The sequence below is a fragment of the Ammospiza caudacuta genome, chromosome 18 (assembly GCF_027887145.1).
Source record: "Ammospiza caudacuta isolate bAmmCau1 chromosome 18, bAmmCau1.pri, whole genome shotgun sequence".
NCBI lineage: Eukaryota > Metazoa > Chordata > Aves > Passeriformes > Passerellidae > Ammospiza > Ammospiza caudacuta.
In genome coordinates, this window is record NC_080610.1 from 13,395,405 (window position 1) to 13,421,983 (window position 26,579).

At 52.3% G+C, this 26,579-nt stretch overlaps 2 protein-coding genes across 2 annotated transcripts in view; one reads left to right on the forward strand and one right to left on the reverse strand.

The window, feature by feature from the left end:
• The first annotated feature begins 302 nt into the window (after positions 1-302).
• ARL6IP4 (ADP ribosylation factor like GTPase 6 interacting protein 4) lies at positions 303-5,612 on the forward strand. The gene is made up of 6 exons (XM_058816430.1): positions 303-373; positions 1,987-2,184; positions 2,513-2,854; positions 3,239-3,356; positions 4,454-4,523; positions 4,679-5,612. Exons 2-6 carry the CDS (start codon positions 1,995-1,997, stop codon positions 4,733-4,735), a joined length of 777 nt encoding a protein of 258 aa, XP_058672413.1. The 5' UTR covers positions 303-373; positions 1,987-1,994; the 3' UTR covers positions 4,736-5,612.
• A 103-nt stretch (positions 5,613-5,715) lies between these two features.
• PITPNM2 (phosphatidylinositol transfer protein membrane associated 2) overlaps positions 5,716-26,579 on the reverse strand; it is a 109,575-nt gene continuing 88,711 nt past the window's right edge. The window contains exons 16-26 of the mRNA XM_058816429.1: positions 25,557-25,706; positions 20,920-21,084; positions 18,915-19,118; positions 17,047-17,195; positions 14,324-14,440; positions 13,531-13,647; positions 13,067-13,215; positions 12,288-12,437; positions 12,027-12,210; positions 10,707-10,835; positions 5,716-9,855 (exon numbers count right to left, since the gene is read on the reverse strand). Coding sequence (XP_058672412.1) covers positions 9,529-9,855; positions 10,707-10,835; positions 12,027-12,210; positions 12,288-12,437; positions 13,067-13,215; positions 13,531-13,647; positions 14,324-14,440; positions 17,047-17,195; positions 18,915-19,118; positions 20,920-21,084; positions 25,557-25,706 — 1,841 coding nt within the window. The 3' untranslated portion in view covers positions 5,716-9,528. The remainder of the gene's footprint in view (positions 9,856-10,706; positions 10,836-12,026; positions 12,211-12,287; positions 12,438-13,066; positions 13,216-13,530; positions 13,648-14,323; positions 14,441-17,046; positions 17,196-18,914; positions 19,119-20,919; positions 21,085-25,556; positions 25,707-26,579) is intronic.

Below are 26,579 nucleotides of genomic sequence, written 5' to 3' on the forward strand. Positions count from 1 at the left end.
GCACTGAAGGTGCTCCCTGAGCTCTCCCAGCGGCCCCGCTGCATTTCAGCACAGGGCGCTGATGAGCTGCTCATTAGCAAAGCTCATTAAAATTACAGCGGGGGAAGGAAACCGGCCGTTGTATCTGAGCGAGGAGTCGCTACCAAGAAACGCAGTCTCGAAGCCTTTACCTCGTTCAGCCGCGAACGCGAGCGCTCCAAATCTGCTCGAATCCATCCCAAAAACTGAGCTGCGGCCCGGGCGAGGCGGCCCCCGGAACCAAAGAGCGCGGCCCGGCTGCCGCCCGGCCCCGCGCGCGGCGGACCAGAGGCGGGAGGCGGCCAGCGCGGCCCCGGCGGCGGGAGCCCCGCTCGGGGCGGCGGGACCGGGCCCGGTGAGTCCCCGCTCCTCCCGCTCCTCTTACCTGCGGCGGGGCCGGACCGAGCCGGCTGAGAACACCGGAGAAGGGCGGGCCGGGGGGAAAACAGACCCGAGCGCTGCGGCGGCCCCGGGGCCGGGGGGGCTGATAAAGAGCTGCGCACTTAAAGGGGCCGCGCCTGGAGCCGCGCGCGCAGAACGCGCCCGCCGAGCTCTTAAAGGGCCAGCGCACCTTGTGCTGAGCTCTTAAAGGGCCAGAGCACCTTGCACGGGTTCTTAAAGGGCCAGAGCACCTCGTACTGAGTTCTTAAAGGGACAGCGCACCCTGTGCTGAACTCTTAAAGGGACAGCGCACCTTGCACGATTTCTTAAAGGGCCAGCGCACCTCGCGTTTCGCAGGCTCCCCGTGCCGGGGTGAGGGCAGGCACAGCCCCTCCAACCGCCCAGGGCCGGGGCTGGGCAGGGCTGGGCGGGCCGGAGCAGTCGCTGTGGGCCCCGCCCGGTGTCAGGGTGGAGGTGAGAGCCCGGCCTGGGGCTCAGCCGGCCTGGGATGCTGCTGGGGTGCATTTGGGATGCTGCTGAGCCCAGCACCAGATCCATGATCCTCCTGCTGTGCATGTATAACTGGGTTTTTCCTGCTGCCACAGCCAGAATGAAAAGATCCAAGTCCCAAACGCTGCCCCAGCAAGGCCCCATGCAAGGGGCAGCTGCTGGGTGTGTGTGCATGGAGGACTCTCATCCTCTCATCCTTCCCTGCGTGCCCCTAATGGTTCTCATTGGTTCTGCGTTTTTTCCCTGATTGAACTTTCCCTAAGGAAATCAATCAAAGGTCTGATTTGCTCGGGAGCAAATCCAAATTGCTGCCTGGGAATGCTGAGGTGGTAAACAAACAATTCATTAAATGTGCTGGTTGGAAGGTGGCTGTGAGAAAGCGTTCCCAGCTCCTGCTCTGCCCACGGTGCCAGTTTGTTTTTAAATTAATGAGAGCATGGATCACACTGCCCTGGGGCCGCCGGCATTCCTGGGGCTGATGGACAGGGGGAGCAGCTCAGTGCATCATCTGTTTTCTACGAGTAAATTGGAATATTAAAAATTCATTCTTCCCCTTGGCTTGTGCCTGCTCGCAGCATTTTAAGTAACGGGGGATTGACTCAGGAGGACATTTTGTTCTGCTGACTGTGGCTGCAGTGGCCATCAGCCCTTGCCTGTGTCCATCTGTGGTGCAGCTTCTCCTGCTGGCTCCTGGTGCCACGGGGTGACCACGGGCACAGCCCTGCTCCGTGCCTGCCCCAGCGGGGTCAGCCCAGTCCTCCAGGGACAAACAGCAGGAGCGCAGGGAAAAGCTGCTGGAAGGATTTCCTGGTGGGAAACCTGCCTGGGGACACTGGTCTGAGGCAGCTGAGGGCTGTCCCTGTGCCAGCTCCCTGCCCAGGCTCCGTGCTGGGGGCTGGTGGAATTCCCAAGGCTGTCATGGGGGATCAGCAGGGTGTGAGCAGGGAGGGAGGTTACCTGCAGCAGGTTTGCCTGGCTGCTGGCTCAGACTGCAGTGAAGGATTTGGGGCTGCTGGCAGGGTTGGTGCCCCCGTGGCTCTGATGTGAGCCCTCCTTTCCCCTTTCCCCTTTCCCCAGGAGCTGCCATGGCCCACGGGCGCTCGCGGAAGCGCTCGCGGAGCCGGAGCAGAAGCGGCTCCCGGAGCAGGCAGGAGAGGAAGGAGAAGAAAAGGAGGAAGAGCAGCAAGGACTCGCAGCAGGGCAGCAGCTCTCCACTGAGGAAGAGGATCTCTGGCTCTCATGGACACAGCTCCAGCCTGGCAGCGGCCAGGGAAGGTGGGAAGGCCCCTGAGCCTTTGCTGACACCACATGTCCCTGGGGCAGGGGCACAGAGAGGGCCCGGGGGGAGAAGAGGGTCCCTGGTTTCAGTTGGTGTCTGTCACCTTGTCCTGCACTTTGTGCCCACTTTGGTCTCGTTCTGACAAGTTCAGAGCCCTCAGCCTCTCCCTGAGCTGCCCTGGTACCACAGAGCATCCCGGGTTAACGTGGGCACAGAGGGGAACTCCAGGCAGGAAAGAATCCAGGCTGAGAGGGGGGTAAAGAACAACATCTCTGCTCTGCAGGGCCAGGGCTGCTCCTCTCACACTCTTCTTGTGTATTGCAGAAAAGAAGAAGGAAGGAAAGGACAAAAAGAAGAGGAAGGCCAGTACCTCTTCCTCTGGGACATCTTCGTCCACTAGCTCTTCCTCATCTTCCTCTTCCTCCAGCTCCTCTTCTGATGACTCCAGTGACAGCGACTCCAAAGTGAAGAAGAGTCAAGACAGCAACAAAAAGCGAGTGAAACAGAAAGACAAAAAGAAGAGGAAGAAGAAGAAGAAAAAAATAAAGAAGAAATCAAAGAAGAAGGCAAAGGAGAAGGCTAAGGAGGAGAAAGCCAAGGGAGAAGAGGTGCCTGGCCCCTCGCTGGAGCAGTGGCAGAAGGAGTCAGTGGTGGACTCTGGGCCAGGTAACGAAGCTCTTTCCCTCCTGGGGGAGCCTGTGCTGGGCCCTTTCCATGTGGGGTGTCTGAGGGAAGCAGGGCTGGGTGCAGGGAGGAGCCCCAGGCTCCCTTCCCTCCTGTGTACAGTGCCCAGCTTTGAGCCACACAGAGATTGGTTTGTGAAGTGTCAGGATGTGGTTTATAGATGGGAGTGGGGAACAGAGGCCAAACGGAAGGACACAGTGAGCAGTAAGTCCTGGCAAAGCTGCTCCAAAGGGATGTGAAGTGCCCCTTTCTTTGGGAGGTTTGTCACCACACCCTGGCAATGGGGTGTGGAATGTTGTCCATGGGCTGCAGCCCTGGTGCTGGGCCCTGTCCTGGAGCACAGCTCTGACTGAGCCCTGCACCCAGCTCTGACAGATGAGCAGAAGTCCCGGATCCAGGCCATGAAGCCAATGACAAAGGAGGAGTGGGATGCGAGGCAGAGCGTCATCAGGAGAGTGCTGGATCCTGAGACAGGGAGAACCAGGTATGGCCCTGGGAACAGGGGCATGGGGTCTCCATTCCCATCCAGGCTGGGGGCCTGGGGGATGCCTGTCCATGGCACTGCAGCACCACACCTGAACCCCTTCAGCCTGAGCCAACCCCTCACAGGTCCCTCCTCATCAGGCCTGCTGTGACTTACCCAGAAAGTGACACAGTGACACCAAACCATTCAACTGTATGCACACAAGGCACTCTGGGCTGTGTCCCAGTATCCCATTGCTGCATCCACTCACATTTCAGCCCTGGGCCCTGGTAACACCCAGGTGGGAGTGAGGAGCATGTGCCCTGTGGGGTTACAGACAGTGATCAAACCCAAATTCATTTAGCTGCCAAATAGAAATGACCCAGTTTTTAATAAACTGCATCTTCTCAGCAAGCAGAAAACGTCATGCTGAAGAGAATTGGGTATGACAAGTCCAGTCTTAAAATAGCAGGCAGCCTGCAGGGCTCAGGGAGGTGTGGAACAAAGGTCGGTTCCCTGTAAGGCACGTAATGAAGACAATTAAATTCCTGCTCATGTCTGGAGGTGTGAGCCGCCTCCAACGCTGCTTGGAATTTGCTCAGCAAGATATTCCCCAGCCTGGCTGCATTTCAGGCCCAAACTGGCTCCTGTTCCTGAATGGCTTTGCAGGTGCCTGGGGCAGCCAGGACCACACCTGAATTCTATGAAAAAACGAAGAGGTTTTGCATGGGTTGAGGCACTGTGGATTGTAGGGGATGGTTTCATTAGGAGTGTTTTGCTGTGCCAGTGTGGCTGACTGCACACAGCAGGCAGTGCCCACAGCCTGGGGCAGAGCCAGCTGGCCCTCAGCTCTCAGGAGAGCACTCCTGTCCTTGCTGCAGTGTGGTGACATTAATCCCACGGGAGCAATGGCAAAGCTGCTGTGCTGTTTAAGCTTGACACAAAAACAAAGTCACAAAATGCAGTGTCAGGGGTGGGTCAGCCCTGGCCTTGCCTGGAGGTGCATCAGCCCAGCTCCTGCTCCTGGTCTGGGGAGCTGGGGTGCAGCAGGTCACACCTCTGCAGCTGCAGGACCTGGCCATACCCTCCGGGCTCCTGGGCCTGTGTTTGTCTTGCAGGCTCATTAAGGGGGACGGGGAAGTCCTGGAAGAAATCGTCAGCAAGGAGAGACACAAGGAGATTAACAAGGTAAAGGGAACTGGGCACAGGCTGCTGCACCCAGAGGGGTTGTGTTCCCACCCTGGGCATGAGCTGAGCCCTGCAGCACTGCCAGGGCCCCCGGGTGGTGCTGGTGGCCCTGCAGGCCTGGCAGGAGTGCTGTGAGTGCTGTGTGTCCCTTGCAGCAAGCCACCCGTGGGGATGGGCTGGCCTTCCAGGTGAGGACAGGGATGCTGCAGTGAGGGCAGGCCCCAGCCAGCCCTGGAGCCCGTCCTGTGCCCCTGCCAGCCAGGGGGAGCCTCTGCCTCTGGAGCACGCAGACAGCACCGTGTCAAGGTGTTCCCCAGGGGCCCTTTCCAGCTGCTCTGTAAGTTACTGACTGGGAAGGAGAGTGACTTTAGTGGCTCCTCTCCCATAAACAGCTTCTCCCCTCCGTGTCCCACTCAGGCCAGTGTGGCTGTAATGCACCTGAGCCATTTGCCCTGATGCTCCTCTGGATGCTGGAGGAGCTCAGCAGCAGCCAGGGGACAGGCTCGAGGGTGCTGAGCACCTCAGGGTGCTCTGGGCTTTGGGGGGCAGGAGCCAATGCTGTGGCCAGAACAGGGTGTACCAGGGCCACAAAGCACACAGCTGGCTGCCACTTCTTCCCCTCAGGGGCTGCCCATGGCCCTTTCCCTGCTGGATCTGGCTCACCTGCACTCCCTGAGCCTCTCAGAGGGGAGTGGCTGTGGCTCTGCTCAGGCTGCAGCTCCTTTGAGCCCCGAGTGCCACCCTCCACTGTGCCCCAGGGCTTCTCCCAGCCTTCCTGCAGCTTCACCTCCTCGGGTAGGGGAGCACTGACCTGGCACACTGCACTAGCACCTGTGCAGGTGTGCTTGGTGCAGGGGTGGCTTTGCCTTGCTCTCTGCTCCTGCATGCAACTCGCGTCCCTTCCCCACAGCACAGGGCTCTGGGCTGCTCAGGGCCCAGGGCTGCTCTGAAGCAAACACAGCAGCCTTTTCCCTTGCTGGGAAGTCCATAAATCTGCAAACTGTAAAAAAGAAAAGGACAAATGGGTTAAAGGACAAATGGGTCCTGCAGGACTGATCTCCACAGAGGGTTTCCTCATTCTGTTCATGGCTGTAACCCCATTAAACTGGCACCTGCTCACATCTGATGACTTGTCTGTTCCTGGAGTACTCCCCCAGCCCAAAAAAAGCAGACAGAGAAAAGCCTTCCCGTTTCTTTAATCTGTGTAACTCACAATGGTACTGTACATGAAGCACACCAGGCATTGGAACGATGCACTAACAGCAAGGAGGAGAAGGAAGTTGTACACAAGGTTTGCCACACACACGCGAGTCACGGGCACGGCACACGCGGGGCGGCCCCGGCGCCCTCGGGCATCCCCCGCTGCTTCCCCACGCACAGCTGGTACCCCTAGAGCAAGTTTTTATAAATAAAATATAACTAACATTGTTGGAATATAAAATTGACAGTCGAGGGTATCAACAGGCAGAGTTAGGGGACCGTAAGGCTTCTAGAACTAACAGGAAATGCAGCAAACAGTGGCGATACCTGAAGAAGGGGCTGCTACAGCAAGCACGGCGGCTGCTGGGAGGGTGGTGGTGACCCTTTGGCTGATTCCTGCTCTGGGCTCGTGCCCCCGACACTGTAAACGGTTTTTGGTATTAGGATTTCGCCTCATCTGACTGAGTGATTGAGCAAACCCAGGAAAACGACTTGGAGGGAATGCACGGGCTCCTCTCTCTGGTTTTTTAAAAGACTTTAAAGGGACAGTGTCAGGTAGAAAGTCCGGCCTAAGGGTGCAGTAATATAAAAAGCTGCTTTTTGTAAAAAATCTGAGCTCTGCAGCAGAGTTTGATTCCCATGGAAACAGAAAAGCAACCCCAAAGCCCGAGGCTGTGTTGTGCTGATGTGCAGAACAGGACGTGGGCTGTCCCCGAGGGCTGCCCAGACAACGGCCCAGGGAGGAGGACAAGAAACTTCCCATTCTCTCCTTTCAAAGCAAACAAGTTACTCCTAACAAGGATAAATTAGGTCTTTACCCCGACAGTGCCCCTTTAGTAAGCATGGAATTTACATTCATCTTTCCCTCACCACGTCCAAAGGGATCCTCTTCCATCCACGTGGAAAGGCATCGGGTCACGTGCACTGCTCTCCAAAACAGCTCGGGACAAACAGGTTATAAACACAGAGTGAAACTATTGCTATTGTTCTGTCAGTGTGGATTCTGCTTCAGAGGGATGAGTGCCAGATGGGGGCGGCTGAGGATTGAGCGATGGAGACGGGGATGGACTGAGTTGGTGAGGAAAATCTTAGTGGCATCATTATTTCCTGGTAACTCCACCCACCTCCCAGGGAGTTATTGCAGCAATAAAGGCCCTGCTCTACAATTGCTTCTCCGTGTTGGATCCGTACAATGGCAACGGATGGGGGCCAGGGGAAGGACCCGGGCAAGGTTCAAGAAGCTCAACAAAAGATGAGGACAGAGGTGCTGTGATTGTCAGGCTAACTGGTCAGGAGCTGTTTAAAACATGACGTGATGGAGAGGGTGAGTATCATATTGCACTTCTGCATTCATTGACAGTTACATTAAACTTGGTCCATAAAATAATTACTTTGTACATAATGCCTGAAACAAAAAGCTACATTTTTAAAATATTAATAAACCCTGAAGGTTCAAGTCCCTCCAGACATTTTTTTTCCCTCTACATAAATAAATAACTTTCAATTTTATATATCCACTTTTTATGTTGAACATTTACATTCGCCTCTGTTTTACACTATCTACACATAAGAAAATGTGAACATCTCGTCAACTGGAAAATGTACAGGTCATGTCTCGGTTCTGGACTTGGAGAAAAGGTGAATTTTGCAAAGGCCATATCCAAATTTGCAGAAATTATTTAGTGATGTGGTTTGGTGACTTCACAGGATGGATTGTGGCTTGGCTTCCTACTCACATGGCATCTGTTTGATAGAACATTCGGCTAGCAAAAAGCTGGGACAAATTCTCATTGTTTCCAAACCCAGTAAAAGCTCTGGATGTGCATTCAGAAAGAGCCAAGCTGAGTCAGCAGAAAGGGAAGTCAGTTTCTGGTGACAAAAAGTCATCAGGTACATTCTGTACTCGGATAATTACCAAAGAGAAGCGGTTAAACGTTTTGCAGTCGGGTCTGAGCGCTCCAGGGGCTCTGATGCCGGCGGCAGCTCCGCACCGTCCCTGCTCTGCCTCGGCCTGGACCCTCCACACCACGAACACAGGAGTTGGATGAGTTGGATTTGTCCACCGTGGCCCAGAGGCAGCGAGCAGAGCAGCGTTCACAGTGCTGAGTGTCTCAGTGCGGCCGTCCTGCACCGTGCTTATTGAAACTGGTAACAAAATGAAGCAGCCAGTCTAAAAAATTCTCTGGTATAAATAAGATCCTCGTAAGTAGAAAGTGATATAAAGACAGGAGAGTGTGGTGGGGAAAGCAGGGTTACACACAGTCAGGGAGCTCAGTAGGACTAGAAAATCTCCACGTGAAGAGGCCAGCTGGAGTCTGAATGGGCACCGTGGAACCCGTGTGTGGATGCCCCTCTGCCCCAGGAGGTGTGTGCAAGGAGGGAACCTTTGCTGGCCCTGGCAGGGACAGGACTGAGGGGCTTTTTGGCAAGCCCTGGCTCCAGGCACTGTTCTCTGCCCCTGTTTGGGTGTCACTGGGGTGCCAGCCCTCTGCCATGCGCCCGCCAGCTCGCTCCAGCAGCACAAACCCAGTGCCTCAGGCACATCCACTGAGAAACACACCAGAAAAATTAAGATATGGCCTTTTCTTAAGGTTGCCTGACATTGTTGGCACACTTCCTTACAGTCTCCTTACTGCTGGAAAAACTTCTGCACAGATTGTTTCTGTTTTTTTAAATATATACATATAATATATATGTGTGTGTGTGTATATGTATAGGTATCCACACACACCCTGGCTTAGCAATATTTCATTGTCATGCACTACAAACACTGGTGTAGCTACATGAGATGGTAACAGGTTTCCATTCTAAAAATCATCAGTGCAAAAAACAACGAGGTTTTACAGTTCAGTAACTATAGGTAAAAGAAGCGAGTCTAGTTCCCATGAAAGCTGCTACTGAACTTGGAGAGAACCTGGGAAGAAAAAAGGTCTCAGAGGTGGACGTTGATAGAGTCAGACCCTGCATTTGGATGAGAAGAACTGCAATGCAATCCAGCTGCTGAGTGCCTTCAGCTGCTTCCAAATATATGGTGGTTACTTGCTGGAAATAATACATAGCGAGACTATTTGGAGACTTTAACAGCAATTAAGTGTCTGAGGTTTGTAACAGCTCAAACAAAATAGCTTGTATTCGTCTTTTAATAGGTCACCACATTAAATTCCATCGGCTTCTAAAAGATCTGTTTAAAAAAATAACAGTAATAACAAGAATGACCCCGCTGTCTTGGGCACGAATCTGCCGACATTCTGCCTCTGCCATCAGCCTCGATGCAGCTTCAGCTTTGCACTGCACCAGCCCCTCGAGAAAGTGGCTGCACGTGGAGCTCTCTGTCCGGGGAAAGCTCTCGGTGGCTCTGCCTGGCACAAATCCCCCGCTGGGGCCGGGGGAGCGGCGTCCCCAACCCCAGAGCCCCCACCTGACTCGCGGGACAGCCCAGAACGAGCTCCCCCAGCCTCGTGCCCTGTTCTGTGGCTCTGAGGACAGCACTCGGTCACCGTGTGATGGCTAACAAGGCGAGGAGGCACCTATTTACAGTCACTGACCCTGGATGAGAGGAGGAGGCAGGAGAGAGCGCCATCCTGACCTGGAGACTTCTCCCCCCCGATTTCCAGCTGCTCGTCGGGCTCCCGCTCCCGCTGCAAGGCCTGCACGTTCCGTGTGGGAAACATCCCATCTCTTCCCAGAACACCGTGGTTTAGAGTAGCACCATATTTACCCTTCCAGCCCGAAACACCGGCCTCGTCCCTCTTTCCCTTTATTTCTCCTCCGGTGGCTGCAGCTGACAATCCCGGCTCCGGCCCGGCTACTTCTGCCCCAGCAGGCCGGACTCCAGCCGGGACGCGGCGCTGCGGCCCCAGCAGCCCGTGGCGATGCTCATGCTGCGCTGGCTGCGCTCCCTGTCCCTGTCCTTGTCGCTGTCCGACTGGCTCTGGGTGCGCTCGGGCCGGTGCGCGGCGGGCTGCGAGGAGATGGTGCGCAGCAGGTGGTTCCTCTTGCGCAGGAACTCGGCCTGGCTGGGCAGCCCGAAGCTGCCCTTGCGCAGCGCCATGCGCGTGGTGTTCTTGGCGGGGCGCGCGCGGTGGTTGTACTCCAGCTGTGCCAGGTGGGCCGCGTAGCCCTCCGTGATGAACTGCGGGGTGAGGGTGGGCGTTAGAGGGGTGGGACACGGTTCCCTGAGAGCCACTGGCAGCCAGAGGTGTTCGCTCTGCCAGGTTCTCTGGGAAGTCAAAACTTCCTTCCTAATCAGCCTAATCCCAATAACAATCTACATCCACTCTGGAACAGAAAAGCCTCACCTCCTTCTGGGAATGAAAGTTCATTATAAACTTCAAAATCCCCATCAGCCTAAAAATAGACTTCTACTCCTTACCTTCTTCCCCATTGAACAATTTGTATCATGATCTATCCTACAATTTGCAACACGATATATGGCCTCAGACCCCTACATTACAAAATTTTTCACCAACCTACTATTCTTCCTAATCGCCATACTCATCCTAATCATCACCAACAACCCATTTGTCCTATTCATTGGCTGAGAAGGAGTCAGAATCATGTCCTTTCTTCCAATCAGCTGATGACACGGTCGGGCAGAAGCCAACACCGCTGCCCTTCAAGCTGTACTTTACAACCAAATTGGAGACATTGGACTTATCCTCTGCACAGTATGACTGGCCCCTGCCACAAACACCTGAGAAATCCAACAACTTCCCACTCCTTCCCAAACTCCTACACTACCCCTGTTAGGCCTCATTCTAGCCACAACCAGAAAATCCGCTCAATTCAGCCTCCACCTGTGACTCCCAGCTGCTACAGAAGGACCAACCCCCTTATCTGCCCTGGAACCACTCAGACCCGTGATGTGGCCCTGCTGCCTGGGACAGCTCCCACCCTGCTCAGTCACCAGATCTGTGATGACCAAATTCCCACCTCCCTCCCATGGGAGCAGCAGCTCCAGGGCTCAGCCAGGCTGGCTCCTACCTGGCACTGGCTCTGCAGTTTCTTGGTGGGTCGGCCGACGATGTAGATGTTTGTGGGCGGGAGGCTGATGGAGCTGTACACGGAGATGTCCTTGGTGGATCCATACGCGGCGTGGATCCTCATGTGCAGCTGGGGGGACAGAGAGCAGCACAGGCTCAGAACCCACAGGCACCCCACGCTGCTCAGCAGGCTGGGCTTTGGCTTTTCCAATTGCATTTGTGGGAATCTCGGGTCACTGGAACTAATGCAAGTTCCCAGCTGGATAATGAACCACCCAGGGAAGTGCTAATTAACAGAGCTGGGCATGTTTACAGGCCGTGACAAGAGGAGTGACAGCAATACAAGAACAGATCTCCACTTGCTGATCCACGGCCTTCCCCTGAGGTCTGCAGGGGGCAAGGATGCTGCAGACTTCCCTGCTGTCACTGGGGGAGAGGAGCTGCAAACCTGGGCAGGAATCATTAGCCAGGAATGTTCTCCACAGCCAAGCTGCTGTTACCTGCTGGGCAGAGGGAGAAGGGACAGACAGCAAAACCTGCTGCTTTTCAGGGATACCTCTGCTCTACTCCAAGCAGAGAGCAGCTCATGGACAGCCCCTCCTGTCGTGGGCTGGGGCAGGGGCTGGCAGGGGAGGTGTGGACATTGGTGCCACCACACACTGGCCAGCTTTGAGTCCAGAACCACAGGTCAGGGAGATGGAAAAAGAATTTCTGGCCCTGGTCCCAAACATGTGGAGGACATGAAAGCAACTGAGAGCCAGCTGCTCTCTCCACTGACACTCAGGCCAAAAAGAAAGTTAAGGACAGGCTTTTCCTGCAAATCAAAGCAGGGAAAGTGCTTGGGACACTGGCAGCTCCTTCACCTGGCAGACACACAAAACTTTTTTCTATCTGGAGCTTGCCTGAGGCTCTGGGCTGAGCATTACCAGGACCTGCCAAGGGTCAAACCCCTGGAAGATCTCTGTGGAGTTTCCCAGCAAAGCCATTTCTGCAGCAGCTCCATCCCCTCTCAGCCCTGCTGTTCCCACCACAGGCAGCCAAAAAGCCACCAAGCAGGTGTGGGGGGCAGGGAGGCTCTACTGCCTCAGTTCCATTAGGGGTTTGAGGAGCAGTGATGAAATGGAGCAGTGCAGAGCAGAGGCAACACAATTTAACAGCACAGACACTTTTGTGGTGCAACAAAGGAATGAAAATAAAATGAACAGATTAATCTTCCACTGCAGGTCACATTGCTGCCAAGAGACTGGTGCTGACAGTGGTGGTTGGATGAGGAGCAATCTAACCCCGTGCCACGCTCCCATTCCAGCAGAGGCAGGCTTACATCAGTGATGAGGGATTTCAGGAAGTTGGCCTTGTGCCGCAGCGGGTCGTGGACCAGCCCGTCGCAGAAGGACACAATGCCGTGGGGGAAGTTGTGCTGTGCTAACCACGCCACCACCCTCTGCTTCTGCATGTCAGGGCGGCCCGTGACATAGATTATGAGGTAGCCGAGGTCTTGCCAGTGCCTGCAGGGAAAGGCAAGAGTCAATGGATTGCAGAGCAGGGTCAGTGTCAGATCAACCACCCCAGGCCCTGCCCTGACCTTACAACGTCCACGGCCCCGGCGCGGACCTTGGGGTCGCTGCCCATGATGGAGACGCTGGCTGCGAAGGAGCCGTCGATGCTGAACACCACGAACTCCGTCCCCTTGGGCAGCACTGTGATGTAGCTGTCAGCAAACGTGTGGTCACCCCTGAGGGAAGGGATGCAGGTGTTTAGAGGCATCAAAATATCCACAGGGCATCACCAGGACCTGCGGAGCACCACGAGCCCAGAGTGGCTCCCACATCTGGCCCAAAGGCTCCAACAGTGATGCCACCCTCGGTTAGAGCAGGCACAAGCACTGTGTGAGGGTCTCATGTTCAAGTGGGGATGGATTAGCACTCCTTGGCAGCAGAGACTCAACAGTTACCCCCAGAAAAACATTGCTGGGGTCACCACCAAGAAGATGCTCCCCTCCTTCCCCTCCCAGAGCCCAACACCAGCAGTGGAACTGAGCTGGAGCCCTGGGCTGTGAATCATCACAATTACAAAGTCCTGTCCCTCAAGGACAAGTTTATGGTCTTTAAAATATGCTCAGTCGTGCAGTTTTGCAGATGGCCACGAGGCCCTGTGGTGCAAGAGACCTGCTCCTGCAGCGGGAGCTCAATTCCCATGCTGGTGGTGAATAAAATGTGCATTTTCCCCTTACAGCTGCAGAGTACAAATGGCTTTCTTTGCCTCTGTTGCTGGCAAACCAGGCTCTGAACCCACCCAGCAACAGCAGGGACCATGTTCTAATCCAATTCCTCTTTGCTCCTCCTGCAAGCCCCAGGCCCTCACCTGACCACCATCTTGACGGGGTAGACGCCGATGCCCAGGCGCCGCTCCTCGGGGATCACGTAGGAAATCCTGCCACTGCTGTTGCTGATCTCCGTGTCAAAGTACACCCACTCCCCCGACGGTGGCTGGGTCATGATGTGGATGTCCACCTGGGGACAGCGAGACTGTGTCACCCCTAGCAGGACAGGCCGGGCACAGGAACGTCCCACCCGAGCCCCTGTGGGTGGCAGCGGGGTTGGTCCTGCTCCCACCCTCTGCAATTCACGGATCTGAGCTGGGCAGCACCCAAACATCAGAGATGACAAATGCTGTTCCTGGTGGGAGGCACCCACAAGTCTGAGCAGGAGAACCTGGCCAGGACACAAGTGCAGCAAACCCCAGCAGGCACCAAGGGAGCACTGACAGGCACTACCTCTGTCCCACAGTTGTCACCACATGGTGACACCTCCAAGCACACACGGTACCTTCTCTCCTGTGAGGGTGACCATGTCTAATGGACCATACATGAACCTCCCAGTCAAGGTCTGGGGCCCATCCTCATTAGCAATGGTGTCGTTGATCCTGTGGTTGGCTGTGACGTTCTGCAAGAGGGGAGGAGGAAAAAAAAAAAAAATTAAGTTTGCAGCAATGGATAACCTCACAGGGAAATGCCAAATAAATATGTTATAACTGGACAAATTAGAGCACGGGTTTCTCTGTGCCATTCTCCCCCTCCACTCCACCCTCAGCTCTGGGAAAGAATTTGACCTGTGGCAGAGGTGAAGCTCTGTGCCCTGAACTGATGGGTGGATTGGAGTGCTGAAGAGCCAATTTCCATGGAAGGTTGTACGTGCAGTTCTGATACTCTCTATTAACTCTCACACTTTGGAATTAAGAGGAAATAGACTCAGCTGCCAGAGAAATCTGCTGATATTGTTTCAGTTTGAACACAGAATTGCCCCCTCAGAAACTGGAGACTTTACTGGGAGCAAAGGGCATTTACTGAGCTGAGAACTGGTATTATTGGACTATGAAAGATGTTCCATTCTCACTCGTTCCCTGACCCACAGCCAATGCTTCCTGTGTTTTACAGACTCGAGGCTAAGAGGAGACCTTGCTGACACACACCTTTAGGGTTGCTCTTTTACAGGCACCCAGGTAGGATATAACCATTAAAACAGCCCAGCAATGCAACACAGCCCTCTGTCTGTGCCACACCCTCAGAGCAGTTTGTGCAGCCCAAGCCAGAGCAGCTGGTGCAGCCCCAAACCCCCTTACCCGGAGCTTCACGTTCGTCCTCTTGCGCAGCCACTTCTCCCGGGGCTTGGAGGGGGTGAACACAGACACCTCCTTCCCATCCAGCTCCAACACACTCGAGTTCTCGTGTCTCATCACCTGCAGGAGGACAGATTCCCCCAAGCATCAGCCCTCTCCTCCTGCCTGGCTGTTCTGCATCTCCTGAGCCTGCACTGAGGAAGGGCAGTGCCTGGAGAGAGGCCCCTGAGTTTGCTGCTGAGTTTGTCACCTTGCAGGTTTGAAGGACAAGTGGCCTTTGCTGCACTGGCAAAGCCTGTGGCCAGTGCTGACTTAATCCTGCCTGGGATGCAGGCTTTTTGGATTGTCAGGAGGTACAAAACTGACTCAAACACAGCTCTGCACTGAGATACCTGCCCTTCCCCCAGGGATCCCTTGGTCCCTTCCCACGGCCTGCAGGGAACACAAACCTTCCCCATTCCACAACAGACCCAGCACCAGCTGCTCTCGCTGGCCCCATGCTGACAGATGCTGCTCCTTCAGCTCATTTCCAATTCCTACTGAAATTTCCAACTCTGGTCCCGTGGCTTTTGCTCCTCTCACTGATCTGACCCCTGTGAAACACACAGGGGTCTGGCTTGGCTGCATGTGAGGCAGAGCCCAGGCTGTCTGTCTGTCCATCCTGGCTGACAGAACTCCAGGAGTTTGTGCTGGTGGGACGTCACTGCCAAGCAGCCAATTCCTGCCTGTCACCAGGGCATGGATGGGGATGGGAGGCAGGAACACAGAGAGAGGAGGGTTAACTCCTACCTAGGTTGCTCTTACTTCTAGAATGGAAAAGGAAAAATAACACCCAAGCCTGGGGGACACCTCAAAGACTCTGCAGGACTGGGAGGTAACCCTGCACACAGAACTCCAAAACTGCCAGCAGCCTTGGTGACCAAAAAATTAAGAGGCCTCCTAAATGTGGGCTCTTTTACAAGGTCCTGAACATGTTCTGAAAGGTCAGCAGCTCTCCAGCTGAGCTTGGCTGACACAGGCCAGCCCTCTGCAGAGCTGAAGCTGGTTTTCATCCAGGGAAATGGAAAAAGGACCCCAGGGAGGATGAGCTTGCTGGGGCGGGAGCTCATGGAATCCAATGTAAACAAAATAACAAATTTTACTGAAAATTATTTAAATCAGGAATGTATTTTGAATTCTATCTGGGCTTGTTTTAACAAGATTTAATCTTTGGAGACTAAAACTATTCAACAGCTTCTTTTACATTTTGTCCAGAGGTAACTTTCAAAGGCCATTAGAAACAAGTCCTTATTAGGGGAAGCAGCTGTGTGGTGCTGGTGAAGGACAGAGAGAAGACAAAAGATGAGAAAACCCCTGGTCTCAAGGCAAAGAGGAGTGAGCAGAGACAGGCACTGGGCAAGGGGGTGCCAGACTACCCAGGCAGGTTTAGAATGGATGGAGAGGTTCCTCCAGGTACTCAAACCACAAGGTTTGAAACACCACACAGTGCTACAGACACAGGTTTGGGCTGAAACCTGAACAACTGGCTATTTCCAAAGTGGAACACTTTATGTATGAGACTGTCATGACTGTTCCCCCTTGTGCACAATGAGAGCTCTCTCTTCTTTCCTGCCCTGTTAGGCTGGGCTGGGTGTGGGACCATCCAGGCAGGAGTGTGCAGGCAGAGCCTGGACACAGCCTGGCAAGAGAAGGGTCTCAAGGATTATCAGCACTGCTCAGCTGCCACCAGCACTGACACTGCTGCTGTTTATGGCTCTCACACTATTTGGAAGATAACACTAAAAGAAAGTTTGCCAACAGAATCATAAATAACTCAGAGCTGCAGCAGAGGAGGCTGGAGGAGAACAGGGAGGATTTAACAGCTGAGCTAATGCAAAGCAAACCCGGCGCCGAAGTGGGCAACACAAACCACAGAGTTGCTTTGAGTTTTGTTGTTTTCCAGCTCCATGCTCTAAGTGTCATCCCTGGGGAGTTCATATTTTTTAAGGCAAAAACTCCCCCTCATCCCCAAGGAACTGAAGGGAAAATATTTCTTTTAGGGAAAAACACGTTTTAGACAGTAAATTTGAATTTTAGGCCAAATATAGGTTGATAAAATCTGAGGTGTAGACTCCAGACACCAGCAATCCCCATTCTCCTGGCCCTAGAACTGCTTTGTGCTGCAGGAATGAGAACTAAATCCCAATGAGTTCCTAGAGGAGACAACAATAACTTAGAAAGGCAAAATGGAGAACTGCATTCTGCCTATCAATTCATGTTGAATTAATATAAAACTTCCCCTTTGGTTTTATTGTATCTGGTGCTGGTTATATTTGTCCTTTGAGAAGTTTCAGTTTCAGACTGGAGATGTGACCTGGCACAGAGATCACTTCAAGAAACAAGTGCCACTGACCTTTGCCACTATGGATAAGAAACTGCCCTGGGCTCTCTCCATGGATCCCCAGTGAGCCCATCTGAAACCTGCTCTGATGATAAGAGCCCAAAACCCAAGCAGCCCCAAATCAAGCAGGTGTAACAAGACATCTATGAAGTCTGTATGTGTGCAGCTCCACCAACACCACAGGTGAGGTAAAACAAAGAAGGGAAAAAATTGGATCTGCAGGGGCAAAGGGTATTTTTTCACTTCTATGCATCGACAAGTCTTATATTGAAGGTGCACTGGAAAAAACAAAGAGCCCCAAGCATTTTTCAGCCCAAGGGAGATGAGGGAGAGGGGGTGACTGTACCTGTCTGAGCAGGAAGGAGACAACGTCTGTGGACTCCCAGTAACTGGCGTGGAAGAGGTGAGGCAGAGCCACGGTCGGGAACGCCGTCAGCGCGTCGGGGCAGTACAGGGCGTAGTCGATCCGCTTCGTTCCCCACCACTTGGCAGCAACTACAGAGGCAAAACACTCCTTCAGACCAGGGGGGCTCACAGAAGGGATTTCAGGGCTCTGGCTCCTCGCTCCAGGTGTGCCAGGAGGCTGCTCCCAGCTGGTCCCGCTGCTCTGGGGAACAGCTGAGCCCGGGCTCGGGGTTTGCTCACACCGAGGGAGGAACACACGGCCACCAGTGTGAGCTCCCCCTTGTTCAAGCAAAGAGGAAGGCACTGGATGGAGGGCAGGTTAATTGGCTGTTAGTCCAGACCCCAGGGAAGGGGCTCAAGGCTCCTGTGCAATGAGCCAAAACATAAAGACAGCAACAAATCTCCCTGGAGCTGTGGGAGGAAGGAAGGGTGGGTGGGTGTGCTCTGCCCATCTCCAGCCCTGCTTCCAACTCCTTCAGCTTTCACCAGGGAACTGCATCCAGGTATTGGCCACACTAAAAAGGACTGGGAATCCACAGGATGCTAAAAGGCACCACAAGGCAGGGAATATAGCACATGAAGATGGGACTGGTAGTCCCCAACAAATCCTTATTGCCCTCCTGGGCAACCGAGATGTGCAGCCCAGCCCTCCCAGGGCACAGCCTCTGTGGGGGACAATGAGACAAGCACCTGGCAGTATTGGGACTTCATTGCATGGGGGACTGAAAATACACTGGGATTTAGTGGGGGACAGGGATACAAAACAAGTTTCTCCCTCAGGGAGCCCAACAATTCACAGGCAGGTGTCTGACAGCCACCCTTCACCCGAGGACACCCCCACACCTCAACTGCCCTGAGCTCTGCTCACACACACATCCTGCCCCAATCCCTGGAAATCAGGTCTCAGTCCAAAGCCTCAGACCCCAAAGCATGGGCTGCTTTCCCAGCAGCAAGAAGTCCTCAGTGTCTGTGCACTCCAGCCCAGAGAAGCAGCCAAGGAAAGAAAAGATGGAGATCAAGAGAGCAGCAGAAGAATTTTGTTTGTGTTTGCATGCAGGATGCAAGCTGGGGCTTTGACAAGGGCTTCCTCAAGCTTGGTTTGTCTCTGTGACAATGTTCCCTTTTTAAGGACTTCCAGGAAAGCTGCCAGGTTTAAGGTGCAATCCAACACACCCTTCTGCAAAGGGAAATCTGGCTGGTGATGAGCACAGATGCTGAACTGAAAAGATGGATCCAGCAGCTCCTTCCAGAGACCTGCACAGAGCTCCCACCACAGCAAATGCAGAGGGATGTGGATTCAGCACATCCCCACTGGCTGTGCCAGGTGCCAGGCCACCCTCACCCTGACAGTCCCCACTTTTCTGAAGGGCCATGGGAAGGAGGAGCAAGGTTTGATGGATCAATGTGGCTTTTCCAGAGCTCACAGGCACCTCCTCGCAGCCACTTCTGATTCCCTGCCTTCCAAACTGACAGCTCCTGGTCATGTCCCAACTTCCATTTCTCATGCAAGTCCCCAGCTTGGGTAGTTTCAGATTCTGTACAGGAAGCAGACAGGATTGACTCTTCCATGCTCAGAAGGCAGTGGTGGAGGCAGAAGCGTTGTCCCCTCAGCTCTGCCCAGAAGAATTCCTGCTCCTGCCAGGTTGTTAGCTGTGTTATGATGGATCTTCAGGGCAAAGTGACAGAAATGCTTGTTAAGATGCAATCAGAAACTGCAAGTGCCTCAGTGTGAAGCGCAGAGATTTGTGGTGAAGTTCTGTGACTACAAATGAGAGAGGAGGCTGACAGGAGTGGATCTCTCCAGAATACCTGTCTTGATGTCCAGGTGTGGTATCCGAAGAGCACAGCCTGCAGCCCGGCTCCGTGGCCCTTGGAGCTTCCTTCCCTTGGCAGGGGCTGTGTGTTTGTGCTGCCTACGCCTCCTGAACGAGCTTTGGGCAGGGGATTTGTGAGGGAGGGCAAGTTGGGACAGAAGGCTAAAGCCCCTACAATGATTAAGGTGGTGTTTGGTTTCTAAAAGGAAAAATAAAACATAAAAAAAAAAAAAAAGCAGAAATCACTCATTATTATGGCACACACTGATTTCATCCTCCACAAACTCACGGTACCAGGGGAGCTGCACCCCTAAGGAGGCTCCTGGGAGGGAGCTGTGGGTTTGCAGTGCCCCTCCAACCTTCCTCCAGCTCTCCCTGGGGATAAGCACAGATCACATCCAGCCCTCAGTGGCACAGCTCCAGGTTACCACCACACCAACCAGGCTGAGAGCAGGAGCAGCAAGGCAGAGCTGGAGCTTGGGGGACACTCGGAGCTGAGGGAAGACTCTTCCTCCCTGATCTCAGCAACAGGCTTTGATGGCTGAGTGGAGGAATAAATTACACAAAGGGGGGAGAGCATGGGGAAAGCAGAGGTGAGTGCTGTGTGACCCAACCCTGCTGCAGCACGGGACAAGATCTCTCCATGGGACACGCTGGCTCTGGGGCATCACCCTGGCACAAACACCTCCCCAAGAACCAGCCCTGTGTGCCAGCCCAGCAGCTCCTGTGGGTGGGAAAGCAGCACAAAACAAACACCTTCTCCCCCAAGAGCTGCTTCCCAAGCAGATTCCTGTTTAACAGTGCTTGGCAAGATGTCAGGATAAGGAAAGGATGCACATGGGGAGTGGGGTGTCGGCTCCTGGACACGCTTTGAGCAGGAAAACCTCGTTTGTCAGAGAAGGTATTTTAGTTCTGCTGCTGAGTGTTGCCTCAAACAGGGCAGGAGGTTACAGCAGCCCCTGAGCAGCGCCCACAAACCTTTAACAACTCATACCTGCCTCCAGGAGCATTATTAACCTTAGCAATTAATGATGGAGTGAGTAATTCACAACTCGTGCCAGGAATGTATCTCTAAATTTTTGAGACCTTCTGGGAATAGAGTTTGGGTGGAAAATTTCCTCATATGCATGGGTTTTAGGTTTTGTTTTGTTTTTCTGGGGGTTTTTTGAGTTATCAGCCTTTTTTTGGTCTGAGTTACCAGAAATCCATGAGGACACAGTGTTCATCTCATACCTGAGCTGAAACAAAGAAGGAGCTGAGCCATTAATAAAGTCTGTTCTTCTCCACTTAACGAAGTCTGTTCTTCTCCACTGCATTAGTTAGGAAGTTATACAGGTCTTGGGAAAAATAATGAATAAAAAATCCCTTTTACTCCTCATTCAGCTCTGGGAAATGGGTCATAAGTGACTGGGAGCTGCCCTGCGGGCTGCAGAAGAGCTGAATCTCTAATGCAAATAATAAATGTTCTGTTCTGAACCAACCTGTCCTTGCCTTTCAGCGTTACAGAGGGATTTACTCATCCCTGCTTTTGTGGGCCACATTTGAGGGATCTGCATTGAGCCACATCCTGCATTGCCCATCTGGTCTCAAGTGCTGATCCTGAGCAGTTCTGCACGACTTACCATGGCAGCACAGCCACATCCCTCTGGATTAACCCTCACCACACACAGCTCAGAGTCACAGTTATCATCTTTGCTTTAACAATCACAGTTATCATCTTTGCTTTAACAATCACAGTTATCACCTTTGCTTTAACAATCACAGTTATCACCTTTGCTTTAACAATTCATCACCAGCAAGGTCCAACATGCACAACGCAGCAGTGGCCACCAAACACAGCCCTGTTCCTGCAGGGGATGTGCTGACACAGAGCACTGAGTGTGGCAGAACCAGGACAATTCCAAGCTGTTGGTCATGGCTGGAAGCACCCCCCGGACAGACGGACGGACAGAAGCTCTGAGCCCGGAGCAGAGCAGAGCCTCGAGGGGTGCAACACTTACTGTTGGCTATGTTGGAAGCAGTGTAACTGTCTGCCATTCCTGAGACCTGGCTGGCAATGCTGATCTCACTGGCTCTCCGGAAGCCCCTGAACTGAGGGGCTGAAATGGGGGTGGACAGGGACGCGTTTTCCACGAAGACGGCACCATGAGACTGAACAACATCTGCTACAAAGTTGAAACAGGGAAATCAAAATATTAGACCAACAGACAGAGGCTGGGCAAGATGAACTCGGGGAGGGAGGAAGGAGGCAAACAAAGCTGGTGGGTGCAAAAACCTCTCAGAGCTGACTGGAATGAAACAGAAACACCCACATTTCATTGGAGCTCTGGTTAGAAAAGAAAGCAAATAGCACAGCAGGCAGAGATGTGGCTGGAGGAGCAGTCTTTGATTGAGAGAAGCAAAGTAAGTAGCTCAAAAACCAGATCCAAAGAAAAACCCAGGCAGACTTATTGAAGCAGCAATAACAAGCATGTGTCATACATACAGATGTGAATATACACAATTTTATACATTCACATCGAGACAAGATAACCAAGCTAAGAAAAACAACAAAAAAACAACCTTACAAAGAGGTATTTGTTTTCTTGAGATATTTAAATTTAAATGAATGTCTCCAAGAAAGAAGCATTATTAAAAAGCAAAAATCAAGAAAACATCTTCATGCCTGGCAGGGACTAAATTTGGACTTGCATTTTACTCCTGAAGGACACAGCCAACACTCATTAATCTGGAGAAAGGGCTCCTGAAGGGAGTCTGGTGCTGAGCACTTGTGTCTCCCATCAGAGTCAGCAGAACAGGGAGTACTCAGGCTCTATGAAAACAGTACAGTTTTGGTACAACACACAGGTGTGGATTTTAAAATCCCAACCTGAGGTTTACCAAGTTAGGCTGAACTCCTCAGTACATAAATACAAAAAGGAGGGTTTAAAATCATGCTCACATGGACCTTACATACGGATGGGAGGGAAGAGGACCTCAAACACCCAGGAGTGGCAAAACAAGAGATGCTGAAAGCCACGTTAAAATCTCTGCATTTCAGTTTTGTCTCTCAACAGTGCTAAGAGCACCCACCCCTCTGGGGATGCTGTGGGGCCCAGTTAAGTGGGACATCCCCAGCTCCTGCAGGGCAGAGGTTTGTAATGCCAACTCCAGGTGCTCACAGCAGGCAGCACCAGCGTGGCACTAACATGCAAAGCAAAGCAATTCATTGTGGGTTTAAGCTTGCCCATCTCTGCTGCACTTGAGGAGCAGCACCTGAATTTATTCCCAGGTATCAGGCAGGAGATATCACAAGGAATGTGAGCACATTACTCCCACACATCAACACCCTCCACCTATTCCAGCCTGTTTAGTTATCCCTGGGTTTAATCCTGGCACAAGGCTGACACGGGGTGTTGTTTTAGCAATTGGTTTATTTTAATATCAATCTTTTTTTGTTTGGGGCTACTGATTTTCTCCCTCCAATCCCTCAGCTCGCAGCAGCAGCGTCTGTGCCCACACAAATCCTGCTGCAGCCCAGGGAGAGGGAATGTATGAAGCAGAAAATGTGTGGCTAAGTGTCAGTAAAAGAGTTCTGTTCTCTGCAGGGAAAATCAGGCCACAAGCTGCTCTGTGTAAAAGCTCTGTGGACTGTGAGATCTGAGCCTTAGCAGGAGCCTGACCTGATGATGAGCTGCACACACAGCCCACGTTGTGCCTGAAAGGCCCTCAGCAGCATCACTTTCCCAGCACTTTCCCCCTCTTTCCACCTTGCCTTGAGCTGCTGCCTCTCAAGGCTGTGACCAGGATCCACAAACCAGGCCAGGGCTGCTTCTGACTGCACAAAACACCAGCATGAGCAAGAACGGGCAATCCAAGTGGAAAACAGGAGCTGCACCGAACCCCACAGAGGTCTCAAGGGTGAAGAGTCTCATTCCCTTTGCTGGGGGACCTGGAACAACTCTCTCTTCTCTGATCACCCCTCTCTCTCTTCTCTCATCACCCTCCCTCTCCATTCTCTTGCCTGTGAGATGCTCCTGTGCTCCTGCTCCTGTGTCACCAAACAGGTGTCCCAACACAGGTGATGATCATCACCTTCCCTGAACCTCCTCAGATGGGAGGAAAGCTTTGGCTTTGTCTGTGCCAGGAAAAATGCCAGATTCAGGTCTGACCACCAGAGAAACCTGCACTTCTTCCTCTGCTTTAACCTAAAGCACCTGTGGCTTGAATTAGGAAGACAAGTCCAGAGTGTTATGAGATAAAAGGCTGGGCCAAACATGGTCACATCTTTGACTCCATTAGCCCATCTTCACTTAGCTCTGCCTGAACTTCAACCCCTTTTTGAGAACACAAAAAGTGAATAAAGGAAGAAACAGTGAGATTCTGGGCCTGCTCTTTTTTAGCCTTGTTTTCCTGGGCTGACCAGGGATTTTGGAATATAATGTTTGCAGCAAAAGCACCCAACCTCAGCAGTCCTTCCAGCCCCATCCTGGTGTCACCAGAGGAACAATTCCCACTCCTGTTAAAGCCTGAGGTGTTTCAGCATTGCTGAACAGTTCAGTTCAGCACTGCCAGAGTTGGTGACAGGAATCTGCCCTGCAGGGGACAAGGTGCCACCCCACAGCAGGGCTCCCCTGCTCCTGCCCACTCAGGGGCTCTTGTGCTTCTCCCTTTCCCCAAGCCACACACCCTCTGTCCCTGAGAAAGGGCAGTTGCTGAGAAAAATGAAGGCCAGGAAAAGGCAGGGTGGGAAATGTGGAGAAAAACCTGTTTTATGCATTACAACCCACTCAGAAAAGCTTCCTCCACACCAAAGCTGCAGTGACAGCAACTTCCAAAGAAAATCCTGAGACTTGACTTGCAGAAAAAAAACCACAAAGCTAACAAGCTATTTCCTGAACTTGTGAATTCTCTGCATCATGTCTCTTGAGCAGCAATTCTGAAACCAAGGGGGCTTTCTTGGGGACTGTGGTGACCAGGGTGGGGTGTCACAGACAGACCCCAGCACCTGCAGCCAGGTGTCCCTAACAGGACCCACGGAAGCCTCCTGCACCCAGAGGTGCATCCAGAAGGTCCAGCAGCAGCAAGACCTTTATCAAGGTGAGCTGTTCCTCTGTCACTCAGTGGGGACAGAGGTGCCCTTGTTCACTGCACCAATCTTTAACACTCATCTTGGTGCTGTGCTCTTTCACTTTTGGCCTCATTTATCAATATTCTTATAAGGTAACAGCCCTGAGCCATGCTCTCAGGTAACTCCTTGGGGTACCTGAAAGACAGATTTTGGTATGGGCTATTTGGAGACTGAGCCATTGCACCAAAGAGGGAAATACTGAAAGCCATAAAAAAATATGTACAGGTCAATAAAAACAAAAATATTAAAAACCACAGAAAAGCCAGACAGGCCCTGCTTGCACTGGGCACTCTGCAGTCACTACCCTGAGACCAAGAGCAACAGATTTCTGCTGTCTACCAGTTTTGGTGATTTTGGAAATCTCCTGCAGTCCAGTGGCTGAACTGGGATTCAGCACTTGCTACACTCACATCAAGAATTGTTTGGACACACTGCGGTCTTGACTCACAATGTAAAAAGCAGAAAATCATAGAATCCTGTAATGGTTTGGGTTGGAAGGGACCTTAAAGACCATCGAATTGGGCACAGGCAAGGGATGCTCCTACAGCTCTGTCCTGACCACAGGCAGTACCAGCTCACAGGGAAATGCATTTCACCAGGCACCTCCAAAGTGGTTAATTAATAGTACCAGACCCTTTCCCTCTGCTTTACCACAGAACCTCACAGCACAGGCAACACAGCAACTGCACACCTAAAAATCCAGGAGCCAGAGGAGAGACCACTGGGAAAACTCAGTGATGTTGCCATCCTGTATGACCACATAAGAGCCCAAACTGCTCAGGGACAGTGAGGGTCAGCTTGTTAGAGACAGAGAGGGCAGCAGAACCCAGCTCTCAATGCAAAACACCGAGAAAGGAACGAGAACGGGCAAGTGAGACACGCGGGGAAGAAAAAAACCAAAACAAAGGCAAATCTCATCAAAATTGCAGATGTAGCACCAGCCACAATCAGAATAAATGAGGCCATGCAGCATTGATGATGGAAAATAAGGCAAAACAAATGCATCAAACTTTGCTTTTAAGGCGGGAGACAAGAAATGAATTTCAATAACCAACAGAGAGCCACCCTGGGGTCTGAAAGCCTCAGTGCTGTGCTCAGCAGAGCCATGAGGGTCCAAAGAGGAAATACCCAAAAGGGACAAAATCTGGTGAGACACGGACATCAAGGGGAGCTCTGGGCATGGTGGCTGCAGGACACCTTTCCCAAGGGATGCTGCCCCACAGCAGCAGGGCCAGCAGGGGCTGTCTCTCTCAAGGGCCCTTTCCAGCAGCACAGAGCAAACCAGTCCATGCAAGGCAGCAGCTCCCCTCCAGCATCAACTCCAGAATGGGACAGAATTTATAATCTCAAGCCCTTTTCTCCACAGAGGCTCTCCCAGAGCCACGTGTGATCCCCAGAGGTGATTTTGTGTGGCACAGCCTGAGGCACAGCACGGAGGTTTCAGCTCCAGGAGGCAACAGTGTGATCTCCAAAATAGGACCCCAAGAACCCAACACCACAGACAATACAAAAGTGTAGATTACACACACTCAGCACAACCAGCACTTTTATTGGAAACATCTTGCCAATTCAGTACAGGAACAGGGATACTTGTTTCCATGAAGCTGTCCTGGTGCTGGAGAGCACCCAGAGGGCTACTTTCCATGAGGAGGATGGGATTGTTCTGGATTGTCTCAACTAGAAGCAGATGGGGAAAAAAAAACATAACAGAAGGACAAAGAACAACAGACATGAGGCCACAAAGTGTTAAACATACAAACAGTTACACCCCAGCACTTAATTATGAGTCTTCAATGAACAGACAACCTTCAAATAGAGTAAAAGAAACAAAATGGGTGATTTCCAAACAGACCAACATCAGAGATTAACTGGGAGCAGAGGAGAACACAACGATGGCATTTCAACAACAAAAGGGAGGCGTCTTCACCCCCTCCTTAGCCAAATCCATAAATACACAGCAGATCCAGAGAAATATCTTTTACTATGAGTGGAAAAAAATATGCAGTAAGGGAAGAATCAGACTCACAGCCTACACAGTGCAAAGCACAGGAGTAAGCAGGGATGTGAGTTTGATTTTACTCTGCAAGTTCATTGAAATGGAACAGGGACCACCATAGTACAGATGGGAAAATGGGGGAAAACAGCCTGAGAGGCTTTCTGAGCTGTGGGCTCCCAAAAAAGCTGCCTGCATGAGGAGATGTGCACAAGCAGCGTTACACAAGGTTTTGTACAAAACCAATTATAACTGAACACCTGAATTTTACGTGATCTGCAAAACACACAGCTTAATTATAGCAGCAATTAACTTTTCTGGAGTGCCCTCCAGTGAACACCAACTTCAGGAGCAGCTTGGTGAATCATGGTTAGTCCTTCTGGGTGATGTGTCCATCACAACATGGACTCTAATGGAAAGGAATGGCCTGTTACTTTCTGATAAGCAAATGAAGAGGCCTTGTCTTACAGGAAAAAGAGAATTTAAAGTTGTTTTTTGTCAGTTTTATTCATGAAGGCAGAGCAGTATCTCTTAAAATAACAAGGCTCAGACCTGGA